This window comes from Nycticebus coucang, chromosome 10 (genome assembly GCF_027406575.1).
Source record: "Nycticebus coucang isolate mNycCou1 chromosome 10, mNycCou1.pri, whole genome shotgun sequence".
NCBI lineage: Eukaryota > Metazoa > Chordata > Mammalia > Primates > Lorisidae > Nycticebus > Nycticebus coucang.
In genome coordinates, this window is record NC_069789.1 from 112,421,162 (window position 1) to 112,442,810 (window position 21,649).

Consider the following 21,649-nt stretch of genomic DNA (forward strand, 5'->3'; position numbering starts at 1 on the left):
CAAAGCTAGAAGATGGTACATGTTCTACAGATAGTATGTGACAAAATGGCAGTAGTAAGGTCTTCCCTATAACCAATTACGTTAAAGGGTTTAACTTTGCAATCAGAAGAAAACAGATTGCAACTAAACCCTGTTTAGAAGAGACTGCCTTGAACTGTGAGGACATACATAGGCTGAAATTGAAAGGATGCCAAAAGATATTCCACACAAATGAAAACCAGAACAGAGCAGAGATGGCCGTACTAATAGTAAAGAGCATAGATGTTTACACACAATTTTTATAAAAGACAAAGATTCTTACAAAATGATGAAAGTGTCAATTACCCAAAAAGATATAGCCATGCTAAATATATAGGCACCAAACTTTAGACCCATAGGAATGGAAAAGTGACAATTTTTTTTTTTTTTTGAGATAGAGTCTCTCAGTTGCCCTAGGGTTGAGTGATGTTGCGTCATAGCTGACAGCAACCTCAAACTCAGGCTCAAGCGATTCTCTTGTCTCAGCCCCTTAAGTAGCTGGGACTACAGGCGCCCACCACAACACCTGGCTATTTTTAGAGACAAGGTCTCGCTCTGGCTCAGGCTGGTCTCCAACCTGTGAGCTCAGGCAAATCACCTGCCTTGGACTCCCAGAATGCTAGGATTAGAGGCATGAGCCACTGTCCCGGCCCAAAGTGACAAACTTTAATGGAGAAATAGACACATCCACAACATGGCATAGAATGCAATATCCCAATTTCACAACACATAAACTGATATATTAGAAGAAAAAAACAAAGACCTCAATAGTCCTCCAGGGACCATCACTGTAGACCAGTTGGACAAAACATACATAGAGAAAATGCTATCTAATAATAGCAAAATTAAATTTTTATCTGAAGTGCCCATGGGACAATTTCCAAAATACACCAAAATATTTTTCATGTACACAGAAAAATATTTTAATCAATTTTAAAAGAGTGAGACAATTTGAATTATTTATTCTCTTCATAAGGAAGAAAACTAGAAATTTAGAGAAGTAAAACAAGAATATTAACAAATGTGTATAAATTAGTCAACACATTTATATTAATAAAACCAATTTTTTAAGGAAATCACAAGAGGGGGGCGGTGCCTGTAGCTCAGTGGGTAGGGCGCCAGCCCTATATACCAAGGGTGATGGGTTCAAACCTGGCCCCAGCCAAACTGCAAAAAAAAAAAAAAAGAAATCACTAAAGGAATTAGAAAACATCATCATACAAAAGACAAGGACAGGGTTGCACCTGTGGCTCAACGAGTAGGGCGCCAGCTCCATATGCTGAAGGTGGTGGGTTCAAACCCAACCCGGGCCAAAAACTGCAACCAAAAAAAATAAAAAACAAAAGACAAGGAAAACATACTATACCACAACTACAAAATGTAGCAAAAATACTACCAATAGGCTCAGTGTCTATAGCTCAAGTGGCTAAGGCGCTAGCCACATACACCAGAGCTGGTGGGTTTGAATCCAGCCCGGCCCTGCCAAACAACAATGACAACTACAACCAAAAAATAGCCGGGCATTGTGGCAGGTGCCTGTAGTCCCAGTTACTTGGGAGGCTGAGACAAGAGAATCGCTTAAGCCCAGGAGCTAGAGGTTGCTGTGAACTGTGATGCCACAGCACTCTACCCAGGACAACAGCTTGAGGCAAAAAAAAAAATAGTACCAGCAAGGATATTTATACCTATTTGTGCTTACATTAAAAATAAACAACAATCATATATAAACAACCTAACTTTTTACTTCAATGAAGTAGAAGACCAAAGTAAGTATGTCTGTAGCAAATAAAGATTAGAAAACCATCAAAATAGTGAATGGAAAAGCACTATAGTAAGTCACCAAAATAACAGATCATACACTTAGTAATGAGAAGATTGATAAATCCTTGCTCACATAAACTAAAAGTAACAACACTCAGAAGACAGAAATGACTAAAATTAGAAACAGAAAACCAAAACCTACTATAATTGATTCCATGCGGATGAAAAGGAAATTAAGAGGAGAGTGAAAATTAAATGTAACAAATTTGATAACCAAGAAGAAATGCATCAATTTGTAGAAATATACCTCTCACTAAGATGAAAGCATGAAGAAGGAAAAAAATCTAAACCCATGAGTAACAGATTAATTCAATCATCAAATACCTCCCATTGAAGAAAAGTACAGAATCACTGGTCAAGGTGGCTCACACCTGTAATCCTAGCACTGTGGGAGGCCCAGGAGGGTGGATTGCCTAAACTCACAGGTTCCAGATTAGCCTGAGCAAGAATGAGACACCACCTCTAAAAATGGCCAGGGGTTGTGGCAGGTGCCTGTAGTCCCAGCTACTTGGGAGGCCCAAGCAAGAGAATGGCTTGAGCCCAAGAGTTTGAGGTTGCTGTGAGCTATGAGCCACGGCAATCTACCGAGGATGACCAAGTGAGACTCTGCCTCAAACAAAAAAAAAAAAAAAGAAAGAAAGAAAAGTACGGAACCAGATGACTGTAATGAGAAAGTCTATCAAATATTCAAAAAGTAATTAACATAAATACTCCTGAAAAATCTTCCAAAAATTAAGAAGGGAACAAACACTTCCAAAGTCAACCAATGAGGCTTGAGTAAACTTGACAGCAAACATAGATAAAAGTTTTATAAGAAAACTATAGAGGGTGGCACCTCTGGCTCAGTGAGTAGGGCGCTGGCCCCATATACCGAGGGCAGCGGGTTCAAACCTGGCCCTGGCCAACTGCAACAAAAAAATAACCGGGCATTGTGGCAGGCACCTGTAGTCCCAGCTACTTGGGAGGCTGAGGCAAGAGAATTGCCTAAGCCCAAGAGCTGGAGGTGTGGTACCCAGCCAAAGGACCCCTAAAGGCCCCTAACTGTCTCAGCCTGAGTCCCTGCGTGTCTCAAACTCCCCCTTGGGTAATTCTGAGAACAGGTTTCAGACAAGGAAGTTCCCTGAGTTCCCAGAGACTCCTAGCCACAGGTAAAACAATGGTAGAACTTACCCCAACCCCCTAGCAATGGCTAAACAATGGTGGAAAGCTTACTCAGGCAGAATTTCCCCGGCTACTGAGTCTCCCAAGAGCTGTCCCAGTGCCAGCTGCCACGATATAACTCCTTGAGCCAACTCACTGTAACCCCGCCACCTTGTAGCCCCCCTGACTATAACCTGCCCCTGAGCTAACCAACCGCCACATTCTGCTTTTGTTTTTGCTTGCTTGCATGTCAACAAAAATGGTATAAAAGCCAACCTGCTCTTCACTTTGAGGCCATTCGCCTTTGGGCCGCAGCCCGCCTGGGCAGGTGTAATAAATCACCATCTGATTTATACCTGAAGTGGGGTCTGAGTTGTTCTTTAGGTGGCACATGAGTACAACAGAGGTTGCTGTGAGCTGTAATGCTACAGCACTCTACTGAGGGCGACAAAGTGAGACTCTGTCTCTAAAAAAAAAAAAAGAAAGAAAACTATAGAGCAGTAACCTGATTACTCAAATGCAAAAATACTCAGCAAATTTACTAGCAGGACAAGTTTTCATCATACTGAAAATAATCACATATCATGACCAAGTAGGATTTATTCCTGAAATGCAAGGCGGGTGTGACATAGAAACATTGGTCTGGGTCCTACTCCACAATAACAGAATAGAAGAGGCCAAACGTTCATCTCAGCTGATGCAGAAAAAGCCCCCTAAAAATGTCAATAATTCACAATAAAAACACTTAACACACTAGCAATAGAAGTAATCTATGCCCACATGATGACACCTTCATAAAAATCCCTTCACCACAGAGTTATGAGAACTTCAAAATGCTGAACACCCAGATGTGTGTGAAAGGTGGGGCACCCAGTAAAGCTCCAATGAGCCTTGCCCTGTGAACCTCTTTATCTGGCTGTTCATCTGTATCCTCTCAAATGCCCCTTATAATAAACCAACAGCCACAGAAATGTGTCACTAAGAGCTGTGAGCCACCCTAGCAAATAATCACATCTGAGCAGAGCTTCAAGGCCAACTTCTCGCTGGTTGTTGAGAAGGAGAGTACAATCTAGTACATGTGTGTGGAGTATGAGGTGGGGAACAGGCTCAGCCCTCAGCCTGTGGGATCTGACCCTAACTACAGATACAGAGTCACAAATGAAGTGCAGGAAACCCTTTGATGGCGATCAAAATTTTGGTTGTTCGTGGGGAAAAACCCAACACATTTTGCTGACCAGAAGAGAGACATTCTGTGTTAGTGGCGGGTGAGAACAGGAAAAATACATTGGCTTTCTCTTATCTCCAACTGACCTGAACAGGCAGAGAGAGTTGGAGACAGCTCCATGCAGTTTCCTAGCCCCAGATGCAAAGAAAGAGCAGCCAGTGTTTTCCCACATCCTGAATAGGTCTTCCAAGTACAGGAAATGGGGTAGAACCTGGCTAGATCAAGACGTTTTTGGACAGAGAACTGAACACCAGGTTGAATCAAACACACAAAGAAAGACACTACGGGAGAAAGAGCCCCCTTGGAAAAGGCTCTCCCTGTACCATACACAGTCAAGGGACCAAAGAGTTCATATAGGTGACCTGCAATAAAATAAAGAATTTGCCTTGGTCTGTCGGCACCACTGGAGGGCAAAAGGATAAATTATTACATGTCTAAAGAACCCACTAGAAAGTAGAGGCAATGATTTCTGCTTAGAGCTCACAGGATTTAACCTTTTGTTCAACCGCAGAACTCCCAACTTGCACACTTTCCCACACAGTTTAATAGTGTGGCTTCCAGTGTGCCCACCTGAGCTCCTACCTGAGTGCACACTGTTGATCAATTCCTCATTTGAATTTCTTGATGTTTTCATTTCAGTCTCCACAGTCCAGGGTTCTTTCCCTTCCTCCAACATGGAGAGAACAGTCAGGTCAGGAAGCAAGAGTCCTGCTTATCAAAAAAAGGAATCAAGAAGTGCTGTGGCTTTTACAAAATCCAAGCCCTATGGTTAGGTAACAGAGAGGAAATTACAAACGAATCAAGAAAATTATTTCCCAAATTCATTCACAGATGGCCTCTTTAGGAATGTGTATGAGATTTGGACTTTTTAGGCCGGGCACAGTGACTCATGCCCATAATCCTAGCACTCTGGGAGGCTGAGGTGAGTGGATTGCCTGAGCTCAGGAGTTCAAGATCAGCCTGAGCTAGAGCAAGAACCTGCCTCTAAAATAGCCAGGCGTTGTGGCAGGGGCCTGTAATCTCAGGTACTCGAGAGGCTGAGGCAAGAGAATCGCTTGAGCCTAAGAGTTTGAGGTTGCTGTGAGCTATGATGCCATAGCACTCTACCAAGGGTGACAAACTGAAACTCTGAGTCAAAAAGGAAAACGTTTGGACATTTAAAAAGTCTGCCGTAAGTTTTTTTTGTTTTTTATACATGAGCCAGTGTATCACAAAATGATGTGTCATGAAGGGGGCACAACAGCTGAAGAAAGGGGATGTTGAATGTCCACAAAGCATACGGAGCTTTCACTCTGAGTCAATAAGGCTTCCGTCTCAGTTAAGCTATGCGGGGGCTCCCACAAGGAACAGAAGAGAACATGCAAAGACACACAGGGCAGAGCCCGACTGTGAGAGCCACGTTATCCTCACCCAGGGAGACCAGGTTCCTGTAGTTCTCCAACATCACGGCCCTGTACAAAGCCCTCTGAGCAGGGTCCAGGCACTGCCACTCCTCCTGAGAGAACTCTATGGCCACATCCCTGAATGTCAAACGTATTTCACCAACAAGAGATGGGGAGACATTCTCTCTTTATACAAAGTGAGAAAAGTGTAAAAACTAATTCAATGGGCTCGGTGCCTGTAGCACAGTGGTTACGGCGCCAGCCACATACATCGAGGCTGGTGGGTTCAAACCCAGCCTGGGCCAGCTAAAGAACAATGACAGCTGCAACAAAAAATAGCCAATGGGTATACTGACCTCAGAATAATAAATTCTGCAGTATTTCTCAGTGTACTATATAGACAGATTCTTCTGTTTCATAGAACCCTTCAGAAAGTTCTACTAGTTTGTCAAATTTTAAATAGCCCCATGTCTGCCAGGAATTTTATGGTGACATGTTTGTCTTCACATGTACTAGTAAGTATATATTTTCCCTCACATTCTTAGTTTTGGAAGGTTTCATTCATCTTGAAGTGGTAATTAGTTGAAATAGGATGTTGAGACAAGAAAATTACTATAACTAAAATATTAGCAGGTTAAAAAGAACAGAATATACTGGCATGGCACACAGATGAATATGAGAAGTTATGTCAGTAGTTTTTGTGTTTTTACTATTTTTTTCTTAAGAAATAGGGTCTCAGCCAGGCTCAGTGGCTCAGCTGCTGGGAGGCCAAAGCTGGTAGATCACCTGTCCTCAGGAATTCGAGACCAGCTTGAGCAAGAACAAGACCTCATCTCTAAAAATAGCTGGGCATTGTAAGGGTGCCTGTAGTCCCAGCTACTCAGGAGGCTGAGCCAAGAGAATCGCTTGAGTCCAAGAGTTTGAAGTTGCTGTGAGCTATGATGCCATGGCAGTCTACCAAGAATGTCAATAAGACTCTGTCTCAACGAAAAAAAAAAGAAAGAAACAGGGTCTCACTATGATGGCCAGGCTACCTTTCAGTGCCTGGGCTGAAGCAATCCTGCCCCCTTGGCTCTCATGTGCCTGCCACTTTGACCTATAGCAGCATATTTTCTTTGTTGTTTACTTATGTATTTATTTTGAGATGTAGCCATGCTCTTTCTCCTGGGCTGGAGTACAGTGGTATAATCATAACTCACTGCAAACTCAAACTGTGGGGCTCAAGAGTCCTTTGGCCTCAGTCCCCTAGAGTGCTAGGGTTATATGCATGAGCTTCTGTATGTGGCCTCAGTAAATTATTAAAGTTTGAAAGAAAAAGTTCAGACTGGGGGCGATGCCTGTGGCTCAGTCGGTAAGGCGCCGGCCCCATATACTGAGGGTGGCGGGTTCAAACCCGGCCCCGGCTGAACTGCAACCAAAAAATAGCTGGGCGTTGTGGCGGGCACCTATAGTCCCAGCTACTTGGGAGGCTGAGGCAAGAGAATCGCTTAAGCCCAGGAGTTGGAGGTTGCTGTGAGCTGTGTGATGCCATGGCACTCTACCGAGGGCTATAAAGTGAGACTCTGTCTCAATAAAAAAAAAAAAAGAAAAAGTTCAGACTGGGAAGTACTTTCATTTTTTGAATACATATATTATAGCTTGTGCCACAAAAAGCATACACATATTCTAACACTGATGGAACAATGAATTATTTATCTCTGTAATAATAGAAACTCAAAATTCAGAAGGTATTTTATTGAAAAGGATTATGGCAACAAGGAACTCCTCCAAAACGAAGTTTTCCAAATGCCCATACGTCACACAGAACACTCCTTTTCTTACTCACATGGAACATGAAACAGGTCTAGAAAGCACCAGGATTGGGGCATTGGAGAGTACCTGGCCTTGCCTACAGTAAGGAAAGGGTGGAAAGGGCGGTCATTCCAACGACCAAGGGTGGTCCAAAGTTCAGGGGCCTGCAAGGGGGAGGAAAACCTAACTGAGGTTAGATTACGTCATGTTCACTAACATTTCTCACAGATCAGTAGGGAACAAATAATTCAACAATCTTTCATAAGAAGGAGGATGGGAATTTGGAAGGTCTGTCACCAGATTTTACTTCTGTAAATAGGGAGCTTTCATTAGACTTAAGGAAGTGCTGTGAGGAAATGTTCTTTGTAGTGAGCTGTTTCCATAAGAACAAAAAGGTGAGTGGGAGGACTGGGATGGTGGTTGACTTTATACTTTGTTTCCTGAGAGTATCACCATCCATTATAACATGCAGCAAAATTCAAAAAACAAGGGCCCAGCCAGTAGCTCACGCCTGTAATCCTAGCACTCTGGGAGGCCGAGGTAGGTAGATTGCCTGAGCTCATGGGTTCAAGACCAGCCTGAGCAAGAGCGAGAACCCGTCTCTAAAAACAGCCAGGCATTGTGACAGGTATCTCTAAAAATAGCCGGGCGTTGTGGCAGGAACTTGTAGTCCCAACTACTCAGGAGGGCTGAGGCAAGAGAATCCCTTGAGCCCAAGAGTTTGAGGTGGTTATGAGCTATGACGCCAAGCTACCGAGGGTGACAAAGTGAGACTGTCTCAAACAAAACAAAACAAAAAAAAAAAGAGACTTTACATCTTTTGTAGTAACCTGGATTGAGGTGGAATACATTCTTCTTAGTAAAGCATCACAAGAACGGAGAAGCAAGACCTGGTGCCTGTTTCAGGTTGCTGTGAGCTATGACGCCATATCACTCTACAGAAGGCAACATGGTGACACTGTCTCAAGACAAAAAAAAAGAAGGGAGAAGCAAGAATCCAATGCACTCAATTCCAATATGAAAGTCGTAGATGAGCTAACACAATGTTGGTGGTAAGGGAGTGAGGGAGTAGGGAGAGGGGAGGAATTAAGGGGTTGGGAGTCACATAGTACATAGCACACCTCTTGTGAGTGGGACACAATTATAAGAGGGATTGTACCTAACAAATGCAATCAGTGTAACCTAATTCTTTGTACCTTCAATGAATTCCAAGTAATTTTTTTAAAAAGGCATTTTGCTCTTTTATTTTATTATTTTTTTGAGATAGAGCCTCAAGCTGTTGCCCTGGGTAGAATGCCGTGGCATCACAGCTCACAGCAACCTCCAACTCCTGGGCATAGGCGATTCTCCTGCCTCAGCCTCCCAAGTAGCTGGGACTACAGGCGCCCACCACACGCCCGGCTATTTTTTTGTTGCAGTTTGGGTGGGGCTGGGTTTGAACCCGCCACCTTCGGCATATGGGGCCGGCACCCTGCTCACTGAGCCACAGGCGCCACCCTATTTTTTTTTTTTTTTTAGAGATAGAGTCTCATTTTTTCGCCCTCCGTAGAGTGCTGTGGCGACACAGCTCACAGCAACCTCCAACTTTTGGGCTTAGGTGATTCTCTTGCCTCCGCCTCCCAAGTACCTGGGACCACAGGTGCCCATCACAATGCCTGGCTATTTTTTTGTTGTAGTTTGGCCCGTGCCGGGTTCAAACCTGCCACCCTCAGTATATGGGGCCGGTGCCCTACTCACTGAGCCACAGGCACTGCCCTTACTGACAAATAATTAAAGCAACTTATCTTCATGAAATAAAAGATAAGAGAGATACAGAACTAACAGAAGGAAGGAAATAAATATTTGTTTTTTGATTTTTCTCCTTTGAGACAGAGCCTCTAGCTGTCGCCCTGAATAGAGTGTGATGGCATCATAGCTCACAGCAACCTCCAACTCCTGGATTTAAGTGATTGATTCTCCTGCCTCACCTCCTAAGTAGCTGGGACTACAGGTGCCTGCCACAACACCTGGGCATTTTTTGGTTGTAGTTGTCATTGTTTGGCAGGCCTGGGCTAGATTCGAACCCACCAACTCCGGTGTATGTGGCTGACACCCTAGCCGCTTGAGCTACAGACGCCACCCAGAAATAAATATTTGAAAGATCAGAGTATTCAACAAAAGAGAAATTACCGACCAAAAGAAGTTGTAGAGGGGCACTACAGTGCAGGTAGTAAAGAGTCTCTAGGGCCTTCAACAGCAGACTAAGGCAGACACAGGAAAAACTGAAAGACAGACTAAGGCTGGGTGCAGCGGCTAATGCCTATAATCCCAGCACTTTGGCAGGCTGAGATGGGCTGATTGCTTAAGCTCAGGAGTTCGAGAACACCCTGAGCAAGAGCAAGACCCTGTTACAAAAAATAGCTGGGCTTTGTGGTGGGACTACCTATAGTCCCAGCTACTCGGGAGGCTGAGGCAAGAGAATCGCTTGAGCCCAAGAGTTTGAGGTTGCTGTGAGCTGTGATGCTACGGCACTCTACCAAGGATGACATAGTGAGACTCTATCTCAAAAAAAAAAATACAAATAAAATAAATATAAATGAAAGACAGATTATTCAAAATTATCACTTCCAAAAAGGAAAAAAAGAACTAATGAGAAAAGCAAGGATACCCCTATAGACTTTGGGGATACTATCAAACGGAACAAGATACAAACTATGAGAGTTTCCTATGCAGAAGACATAAGAATGGAAATCACATTTGAACAAATAATGTCCAAAAAGTCCCAAATTTGAGGAAAGTACTGGATATACAAATTTAAGAAGCAAGCCTAGTGCCTGTAGTCCCAGCTACTCGGGAGGCTGAGGCAGGAGAATCGCTGAAGCCCAGGAGTTGGAGGTTGCTGTGAGTCGTGTGAGGCCACGGCACTCTACCAAGGGCCATAAAGTGAGACTGTTTCTACAAAAAAAGAAGCAAGCCTTGAAGTACCCAGGAACGCTCACAAAGAGATATAGACAAATTCACACACACAAAATATGACATTTAAAAAACATCCACAGGGCGGCGCCTGTGGCTCAGTGAGTAGGGCGCCGGCCCCATATGCTGAGGGTGGCGGGTTCAAACCCGGCCCCAGCCAAACTGCAACAACAACAACAAAAAAAAAAAAAAATAGCCGGGCGTTTTGGCGGGCGCCTGTAGTCCCAGCTACTCGGGAGGCTGAGGCAAGAGAATCACGTAAGCCCAAGAGTTAGAGGTTGCTGTGAGCCGTGTGACGCCACGGCACTCTACCAAGGGCGGTACAGTGAGACTCCGTCTCTAAAAAAAAAAAAAAAAAAAAAAAAAAAATCCACAAATTTATCTTGAGCAAATTGAAAACGCAGTACACAAATGCATTATGCATGGTGTATCATGATATATATATGTACATATATATAGGTATTTGTGTGTGTATATGTATGTTTTAATACTTAGTGCCTACTTTATAATTCCCATAGCCCTTGTAAGTTTTTTCTTATACTGTAGGGACATTGTAGGTCTCAAAACCAGCTCTCAGGAAACACATGTCCTTCACTTTTTGCCATCATTTCACCTGCCCAAGGCAGGACTCTAATATCCCTGTACCTGTTAGAGTGGAGGGCATAAGACTCTTATTCCAGCAAGGATACTGGCTCACAGATCATTCCCTTTCTGACCAATCCCATTTCTATCCAGTTATCCACGCTTTAACCATGCCTAAGGAGGTTTCCATAAAAACTCAAAACGGAAGTCTGGTCTGAGCACAGTGCTCAGATTCCTTTGTGCCTTCCCCACTCCACTGCTTCACTTCACTAGCCTTTTGACAGAGTCTCACTTTTTCACCCCGGGACAGAGTGCTGTGGCATCATAGTTCACAGCAACTTTAAACTCTTGAGCTAAAGAGATCCTCTTGCCTTAGCCTCCCAAGTATTTGGGACCGCAGGTGCCTGTCACAATGCCTGACTGGATTTCTATGTTTAGCGGAGATGCAGTCTCATGCAGGTCTCAAACTCCTGAGCTCAAGCCATCTACCACCTCAGCCTCCCAGAGTGGTAGGACTACAGGCCTCAGCAACCGTGCCCAGCCCACTGAAGTTGACTTTAAAACAAAAATGGAAGGAGATTGGAAGCTTCAAGACAGCTGTACATGGGAAGCTTACAGAATGGCAAAGCAGATTCATCCCCATGCTGGAAAAATGCTGTGCTCTAATTCCACAGGGACAGATGCTCCTGTGCTTGGGAACCTACCAGACTTGCTCCATGTGTCTCTTTTTATGCCTGGATATTTGTATCTTTGAAAATATATATATATATTTTTTTTATCGCAGTTCAGCCGGGGCCGAGTTTGAACCCACCACCCTCGGTATATGGGGCCGGCGCCCTACTGACTGAGCCACAGGTGCCGCCCTTGAAAATATTTTTTTTTTCTGAGACAGAATCCCACTCTGTCACCCTGGCTAGACTGCGATGCTGTCATCAAAGCCCACAGCAACTTCAAACTCTTGGGCCCAAGTGATCCTTCTGCCTGAGCCTCCTGAGTTGGTGGGACTACAGGCATCTGCCACAATGCCTAGCTAGGTTTTATTATTTTAATAGAGAAGGGGTCTTGCTCTTGCTCAAGCTAGTCTCCAGCTCCCAAGCTCAGGCGATCCACATGTCTCGGCCGCCCAGAGTGCTGGGTTTACATGTGTGAGCCACCCCGCCTGGCCTTGAAAATACTCTTTCTAACAAACTGGTGGCCGCAATTGTTTCCCTGAGTTCTGTAAGCTGCTCAAGCAAATTTCTCAAACATGAAGAAACAGTTGTTGAAATTCCAGCTTTAAGTTGGACAGTCACAATGTCCTAAGAACTGGACCCCTGACTACTATCTGAAGGGGGAATCAGTCGTGGAGAACTAGCCCTCAAGCTGTGGGATCTGATGCTGTCTCCAGGTAGAGAATGACAGGATAGAACTGAATATCATGCAGCTGCACAATTCTTTGTATCCTTGCTAGTGGAGAGAATTCCCTGGTTTGGTCACAGAAGTTTCTGCTTTTGTTGTTGTTATGTGATGGGAGTATAGGAAAAAAACATAGATTTCTTTTTTCTTTTGAGACACAGTTTTACTTTGTCACCCTCGGTAGAGTGTCATGACGTCATAGCTTACAGCAACCTCAAACTCTGGGTTCAAGTGATTCTCTTGCCTCGGCCTCCCCAGTAGCTGAGACTACAGGCGCCCTTCACAACATCCAGCTATTTTTAGAGACGAGGTCTCGCTCTGGTTCAGGCTGATCTCAAACTATGAGCTCAGGCAATCCACCCACCTCAGACTCCCAGAGTGCTAGGATTATAGGCATGAGCCACAAGGCTAGGCATTTTTTCTTCTCAGACTTAAAAAACAAATTACGCCAAGTGAATTTTATTTATATTTCTAGAAATAAGAGTAACAATGTAAAACAGTATATAAGTATTAAAAAATTGACAATACAATTACATCGTGATCCTAGGTGATGTGAGTCATGCCTGTAATCCTAGCACTCTGGGAGGCTCAGGCAGGAGTATTTTTTTTTTTTTTTTGAGACAGAGTCTCAGTTTGTAGCCCCTGGTAGAGTGCCATAGTGTCACAGCTCACAGCAACCTCAAGCTTTTGGGCTCAAGAGATACTCTTGCCTCAGCTTCCTGAGTAGCTGGGAATACAGGCACCTGTCAGAAAGCCTGGCTATTTTTCGAGACAAGGTCTCACTCTGGCTAAGGCTTGTCTCGAACTCGTGAGCCCAGGTTTTCCCACCTGCCTTGACCTCCCAGAGTGCTGGGATTACAGGCATGAGCCACCTTACCTGGCCTGGCAGGAGGATCCTTGTTCAAAGTTTTATTATTAATTTTTTTGGAGACAGTCTCATTTTGACACTGTGGCATCACAGCTCACAGCAACCTCCAGCTCTTGGGCTGAGGTGATTCTCTTGCCTCAGCCTCTCGAGTAGCTGGGACTACAGGCGCCCATCACAATGCCCGGCTATTTGTTGTTGTTGTTGTTGCAGTTTGGCCAGGGCCGGATTTGAACCCGTCACCCTCAGTACATGGGGCCGCCTGAGCGGCCACAGGCGCCACCCGAGCTCAAAGTTGTAGATGAGCCTGACCAAAAGCCAGATCACGTTTGTAGTAAAAACAGAAAAATCAGCCAGATGACATATCAGTCCACTGAAATCCCAGGCCCGCTGGATGAGGAGGCAGCAGGATAACTTGAGCCCCGGAATTTGACATTACAGTGAGCTACAATGACATCAGTGAACTCTACTGGAGAACCAGAGTGAGACTTTGACTTAAGAAAAAAAAAAAAAAAACTTGGCTGGCACCATGGCCGAGGTGGGTGGATTGCTGGAGCTTAGGAGTTCCAAGACCAGCCTGAGTAAGAGTGAGACCCGGTCTCTACTAAAAATAGAAAAACTGAGGCAAGAGGATAGCTTGAGCCCAGGAGTTTGAAGTTGCTGTGAGCTATGATGCCATAGTACTCTCCAGAGGATGACAAAGTGAAACTGTCTCAAAAAAAAAAAAAAATTCATGGACTGAAAAAAATGACAAAAGTACTTTTTTTTTTTGACACAGAGCCTCAAGCTGTCACTCTGGGTAGAGTGCAGTGGCATCACAGCTCACAGCAACATCTAACTCCTGGGTTTAAGTGATTCTCTTGCCTAAGCCTTCCAAGTAACTGGGACTACAGACAACCACCACAACTCCTGGCTATTTTTTGGTGGCAGCCATCATTGTTGTTTGGTGGGCCTGGGCTGGATTTGAAACTGCTAGCTCTGGTGTATGGGGCTGGCGCTTTAGCCACTGAGCTATAGGCGCTGAGCCAACAATAGTACATTTTAATAGTACTTATGAAGTTAGAGGGAAAAAAATACCAAATAACCAAGTAAAAATGTTTGCAGCTTGCAGAGGTTGCTGGCTACAACCTCTGTACTAAACAATTAAATCTTCTAAGATAAGTAAACCTCTCTGATATAGCAGCTCCGCACACTCTAGGAACGAAGAACACAAAGGAAATCATACAAAATTTTAAAAAAAGATAATAGATAAAAATCAGGTTCATGTACAATACACAAAAAGGTACAAGATGACAGTAGTGGTGGCTAAAACAAATGACAGTGAACTAGGAACCACACCCATCATTCCAGTGAGCTATGCTTCTAACACAGGACCCATCTGTCCCCTGACTTTTCCTCCTGCTAAGGAATAATCTCAGAAGGCCTGATCATCCAATCCCCTCCTACACAGGGGCAATGTGTGGATAAAGCAGAACTGAACAGTAGCTCAGGGAGTTTAAGCGATCTAGAAGAAAGAAATAAGAAGAAAGCCACACACTGGTCTGCTCCCAGGTTCCTCAGAGACTCCTAACACCTTGGAATTTTGGGTAACAGAAATGTGACAAGTTCTGATGAGGCCACCTTTATGGTGTCCTGCATCCAGAAAGAAGAAGCTATAATTAGAAGCCTGAAACGTTCAGCCCCAACCAACTTCCTCCAGGAAGGGAAAGGGCTGGAGGCTGAGTTAACATCAATCATGCCTACGTGATGACATCACCATAAAAATGCCTTCACCATGGGGTTAAGAGAACTTCCGAGTGCTGAGCACACAGATGTGTGTGGAGGGTGAGGCACGCAGTGAAGCATAAATGAGCCTTGCCATGTAAGCCTCTTCATCTGGCTCTTCATCTGTGTCCTCTCAAATGTCCCTTATAGTAGATCAACAGACACAGAAAATGTGTCACTGAGGGCTGTGAGCCAGCCTAGTACATCCAACTCACCAGTGGTTGATCAGAAGGAGAGGTGACAACCTACTACAGGCTTGGGGTCACAACCCTCAGCTGGTGGGATCTGACCCTAACTACAGGTAGACAGGGTCAGAAATAAAGCATAGGAAACCCTTCGATGGCCAACTTTGGTTGTTGGTGGGAAGAAATCCAATACATTTTGCTGACCAGAAGAGAAACATTCTGTGTTGAGTGGCAGGGGAGAACAGAAAAAATACTTTGGCTTTCTCTTATTTCAAACTGACTTGATCCAGCAGAGAGGGCTGCAGATGCTCTATGCTATTTCCCAGGCCCACGTGTAAAGGAAGAGCAGCCAATGATTTCCCACATTCTTTCCTTGTTTCTATTCCGGGTTCCCTCCGGAGGGAGAGTCTCAAGCCTGAGGTCAGTTTCACAGACTCTCACTGGAACAATATTCAGTTTGTAGAGGGTTCAGGCCAGTCATAAGGTGGTCACCAAGTGTTCCTGTAAAAAAGCAACTGTATTCTCCATGATTGCATTAATGTACACAACTGTGATTTAATTAAAAGAAAGAAAGAAAAGGGCGGTGCCTGTGGCTCAGCGGGTAGGGCGCCGGCCCCATATGCTGAGGGTGGCGGGTTCAAACCCAGCCCCGGTCAAACTGCAACAAAAAAATAGCCGGGCGTGTGGTGGGCGCCTGTAGTCCCAGCTACTTGGGAGGCTGAGTCAAGAGAATCGCCTAAGCCCAAGGATTTGGAGGTTGCTGTGAGCTGTGTGATGCCATGGCACTCTACCGAGGGCGATAAGGTGAGACTCTGTCTCTACAACAAAAAAAAAGAAAGAAAGAAAGAAAGAAAGAAGCAACTGTATTTAATAACTTAAATACAGATGGAAATTATGGGCCAGGCGTGGTAGCTGGTGCCTATAAATCTAGTACTCAGGGAGACTGGGCCGGTGGATCACTTGACCTCAGGAGTTGGAGACCAGCCTGAGCAAGAGCAAGACCCCATCTCTAGTAAAAATAGAAGAAAAATTAAAAAAAACAAAAATCAAAAAAACTATCTTTGCACTGCGGGAGGTGCCTCCAGCTACTCAGGAAGTTGAAGCAGGAGGATCACTTGAGACCAGCAGTTGAGGTTGCTGTGAGCTAAGACGCCAGGACACTACCCAGGACAAGAGTGAGTCTCAGTCTAAAAAGAAAAGGGAAAAGGAAAGGAAAGGAAATTTTATAAATTAATGAATCAGCATTGAGGCAGAATGAAATGATCAAGAGAGAGAACCTGCTAACAGATGAAATAGGAAGAAATGTCAGGTTTTTGTCTTTGTTTTTGTTTTTTGAGACAGAGTCTCATTCTGTCACCCTGGATAGAGTGCAGTTGTGGAGTCATAGCTCACAGCAACTTCAAACTCCTGGGCTCAATCCATCCTCTTCCCTTGGCCTCCCAAGTAGCTGGGACTATGGTGCCTACCACCATACACACTAGTTTTTCTATTTCAAATAGAGATGAGGTCTTACTCTTGTCTTGAACTCCTGAGCTCAAGCAATCCACCCTCCTGGACCTCCCAGAGTTCTAGGATTCCAAGCTCGAGCCAGTGTGTCTGGTCCTAAAGTAAAAATTTTGAAGAACAAAAATTAAATTTATCATATTAAAACAGAATTGGTGGGCGGCGCCTGTGGCTCAGTGAGTAGGGCGCCGGCCCCATATGCCGAGGGTGGCGGATTCAAACCCAGCCCCGGCCAAACTGCAACAAAAAAATAGCCGGGCGTTGTGGCGGGCGCCTGTAGTCCCAGCTGCTCGGGAGGCTGAGGCAAGAGAATCGCGTAAGCCCAAAAGTTAGAGGTTGCTGTGAGCTGTGTGACGCCAGGGCACTCTACCTGAGGGCGGTACAGTGAGACTCTGTCTCTACAAAAAAAAAAACAAAACAGAATTGGTGGCTTTGGAGACATCTGGGCTAGAACTTTTAAGATAAATATTGGCAAATGGAAACGAAATATATAACCACCAAAAAACAGATGTGTTATATTGTCTTGTGTCTTACTGAAAGTCTTTTAGTGCTGAGTTAGTTCAGTTGAACCGTTGTGCAGGGGGTGCTGTAGGGAGGCTTTCATCAAAGTCAGGTCTCTGTACAGAAAGTGGCATTTGAATGGAAGGAAATGAAAAAGAAAGATTTATCTTTGGAGCAGTCTATAAACTAATGTCTGAGTGTGGTGTGCAATTGGCCAGGAAGATTTCTGGATTTCAAAGTATATACAGTTGGAGTGAAAGTAAACAATGGCAATCTGATAAGATTTTTCTTTTTCTTTCTTTCTTTTCTTTTTTTTTTTTGTTTGTTTGTTTTGAGACATAGTCTCACTTTGACACATGGGGCAGAGTACTCTGGCAACATTGTACCTCACAGCAACCTCAAACTCTTGGGCTTGAGCAATCCTCTTGTCTCAGCCTCCTGAGTAGATGGGACTACGTGTGTGCCACTACTCACAACTATTTTTTCTATTTTTTTTTTTTTTTTTTTTTTTTGCAGTTTTTGGCCAGGGCTGGGTTTGAACCCACCACCTCCGACATATGGGGCCAGTGCCCTACTCCTTTGAGCCACAGGCGCTGCCCTGGTTTTTCTATTTTAAATAGGAACAGGGTCTTGCTCTTGCTCAAGCTGATCTCAAACTCCTGAACTCAGGCAATCCACCTGCTTCATACTCCCACAGTGCTAGGATTATAGGTGTGAGACACATGCCTGGCCATGATCAGATTTTTCTTGATTTCTGCTTGTATCAGATAATCCAGCAAACTTTTTGTCCAATAAAATAAATTGTGTGTGATTTCGCCAAAGTTTCTATCAATCTGTCTAACTTCAGCTTCCAGGGTTTCACAAAAAGAACAGTTTAAATTCCGAGAGCTGGCTAGATGGAATGGCTCACACCTTTAATTTTATCAGTTTGGAAGGCTGAGGAGGGAGAATTGCTTGAGGCCAGGAGTTCATGACCAGCCTGGGCAACTTAGAGAGACACTATCAAAAAAGTTTAAAGTTGGCTCTGCGCCTGTAGCTCAGTGGCTAGGGCGCCAGCACATATATTAGAACTGGCAGGTTTGAATCCAACCTGAGCCTGCCAAACAACGACAACAACAAAAATAGCCGGGTGTTGTGGTGGGCGCCTATAGTCCCAGCTACTGGGGAGGCTGAGGCAAGAGAGTCACTTAAGCCCAAGAGTTTGAGGTTGCTGTGAGCTGTGATGGCACAGTACTCTACCCAAGGCAACAGCTTGAGGTTCTGCCTCAAAAAAAAAAAAAAAAAAAAAAAGTTAACCAGACCTGGTGGCACAAACCTGTCATACCTATTTGGGAGGCTAAGCAAGAAGGTTTGTTTGTGAGAGCACATGGCCTAAGAATAAGATGGAGTCAGTTAGGCTAGGGCCAAGATGACACAGCTGGTCTGGCCAGTCCTATGTCACCTTCACCTATGCTTCCTTCTTTTTTTGTAAATTCAGCTTTAACTTAAAATTATGTATCTTGAGTAGTTTAGGGTGATTGATTTAGGAGTTTAACTTTTGAATTAGAAATGTTGTTTTGGCTCAGGGGTTATACCAATTATTATTTATAATGGGTCACGGGTTATGCTGATTATTGTTGTTTAAGAGCTAATTATTGTTATTTAAGATAAAGGTTAACCTGTTTTTCTACCTTGAACATTTATGTATAAAACTGTGATCTGGGGCGGGGCATGGTGGCTCATGCCTGCAATCCTACCACTCTGGGAGGCCCAGGTAGGTGGATGGCTTGAGCTCAAGAGTTTGAGACCAGATGAGGAAGATTTGAAACCTCATTGCTACCAAAAATAGAAAAACTAGTCTTGGCGCCTGTAGCTCAGTGGTTAGGGCACCGGCCACATACATTGAGGCAGGCAGGTTTGAACCTGGCCCAGACCTGCTAGACAACAATGAAAACTGCAACAAAGAAAATAGCTGGATGTTGTGGTGTACTACTCCCAAGTAGCTGGCAGTAGTCCCAGCTACTTGGGAGGCTGAGGCAGGAGAATCACCTAAGCCCAAGAGTTTGAGGTTGCTGTGAGCTGTGATGCCACAGCACTCTACCAAGGGCGACATAGTGAAACTCTGTCCCCCCAAAAAATATATATAGGAAAACTACATGGTGGGCTCCTGTAGTGCCAGCTACTAGGGAGTTTGAAGCAGGAGGATCACTTGAACACAAGAGTTTGAGGTTACTGTGAGCTCTGACACCTAGGGAAGAAGAGCGAGACTCTTGTCTTTTTTGTTATTGTCAATGTTGTTTTAGCTGGCCTGCGCCAATTCAAACCCACCAGTCCTAGTGTATGTATCTGGTGCCCTACCCACAGAGCTACAAGCACCACCTGAGACTCTGTCTTTTTAAAAAAATAGAGATTGGGCAGTCCTGTGGCTCAAGGAGTAGGGTGCCAGCCCCATGTACTGGAGGTGGTGGGTTCAAACCCAGCCCCGGCCAAAACTGCAAAAAAATAAAAATAAAAAATAAAAAACAAATTTAAAAGATTATCTCCTTGTCACAAAGTACAGTTGAAATCTGGGGAATTTTCTACTTATTCACTTTTCATTCACCTCTGCAAATGCTGATTAACTTCTGCACGTGATTTCCAAGCATCCAATCTACAGGCCCACAGTAAAAAATTTCAGTTCAAGAAAAAGAAAAAAGAAAAGAAAAAATATAAAAAATTTCAGTTCACTATCTTGCACTGTCCCTAAGTTATCCCTAAACTAAAGACTTTAGGTTACACTGCTTTTCATATTAATAGAGAAATTATTTTTACCTGCCATTGTCCTATGAGCATGCTCACGTCATAAAATCTGTGTGCAAACAGCACCCTCATTTACAGACTCCCAAAATTGTTCACTGAAATAACACAGGCAAAGCAATGTATTAAATATACATGCAGGCCTACAGAGTGTATGAGAAAGAAAAAATAAGACCAAAAAAAACCCCATATATAAATCAGAATATTTTATTAGACTTTGACATGAACCATGGTATATACTGCTTCATATCATAAAATTGCATATCATACATACATACATATCATAAAAATTATATTTCCATAATTTTGTAAAAGCCCTTGTAAAATTTTTTTTTTTTGTAGAGGCAGAGTTTTATTTTTATCACCCTTGGTAGAGTGCTGTGGTATCACACAGCTCACAGCAACCTCCAACTCCTGGGCTTAGGCGATTCTCTTGCCTCAGCCTCCCGAGTAGCTGGGACTACAGGTGTCCGCCACAACATCCGGCTATTTTTTTGTTGCAGTTTGGCCGGGCCTGGGCTTGAACCCACCACCCTCAGTATATGGGGCCAGCGCCCTGCTCACTGAGCCACAGGCGCTGCCCAGCCCTTGTAAAATTTTTAAATCAGGGCCGGGGTGTGGGGGCTCACGCCTATAACCCAGCACTCTGGGAGGCTTGGGCAGGTGAATCACCTGAGGTCAGAAGTTGGAGACCAATTTAAGCAAGATTGGTCTTTACTAAAAATAGAAAAAAAACCAAAAAAACTAGCTGAGTGTTGTGGCAAACTCCTGTGCCCAGCTACTCAGGACCCTGAGGCAAGAGTATTGCTCAAACCTATGAGTTTGGGGTTGCTATGAGCTATGATGATGCCATACACTCTACCTAAGGCAACAGAGTGAGACTGTGTCCAAAAAATAAATTCTCTAATCACAGGTAATATATAATAAATATATCTACACTACTAATAATTTTGATTCTATTGTTAACAAATATTTTAGGAAATTTAACTAAATGGTTTTACACAAACTTTTTTTCTTTTGGATCCCTCACTTTCTTGCCCAGGGTGGACTGCTGTGGCATCAGTTTAGGCTATAGCAATCTCAAGCTCCTGGTTCAAGTGATCCTCCTGCCCCAGCCTCCCCATAACTGGGACTACCTGTGCCTGCCATTACAAATGACTAATTTTTCTATTTTTAGTAGAGATGGGGTCTTGGTCTAGTTCGGGCTGGTCTTGAACCTCTAAGCTGTGATCCTCCTACCTCCATAGTCCAGAGAGCTGGAATTAGAGGTGTGAGCCTGTAATTTTCTTTTTTTGTGTGTGATTTTTGGCCGGGGCTGGGTTTAAACCCACCGCCTCCGGCATATGGGACCGGTGCCCTACTCCTTGAGCCACAGGCGCCACCCCTGTGAGCCTGTAATTTTCAACAGTGATACTGTGTGATGCGACTTAGTGGGAGCAGCCAGGAAAAGAATGTAGTGCACTACTGATAAATGAGAATAATGCAGGTCTTTCCAAACTGAGATGGGTAATTTCAAGAGAAAATACTCACTGTAGGGCAGCACCTGTTGCTCAGTGGGTAAGGATCCAGCCCCATATACCGAGGGTGGTGGGTTCAAACCCAGCCCCAGCTAAACTGCAACAAAAAAATAGCTGGGTGTTCTGGCAGGTGCCTGTAGTCCCAGCTACTCGGGAGGCTGAGGCAAGAGAATCGCCTAAGCCCACGAGTTGGAGGTTACTGTGAGCTGTGACGCCAGAGCACTCTACCGAGA

General features: G+C 44.2%; 1 protein-coding gene across 1 annotated transcript in view; it reads right to left on the reverse strand.

Annotated features, from left to right (window-relative positions):
• The window catches only part of LOC128595854 (zinc finger protein 83-like), a 30,030-nt gene extending 24,310 nt beyond the window's left edge, over positions 1 to 5,720 (reverse strand). Inside the window, exon 1 of the mRNA XM_053604920.1 lies at positions 5,615 to 5,720. Coding sequence (XP_053460895.1) covers positions 5,615 to 5,648 — 34 coding nt within the window. The 5' untranslated portion in view covers positions 5,649 to 5,720. The remainder of the gene's footprint in view (positions 1 to 5,614) is intronic.
• Positions 5,721 to 21,649: the final 15,929 nt, after the last annotated feature.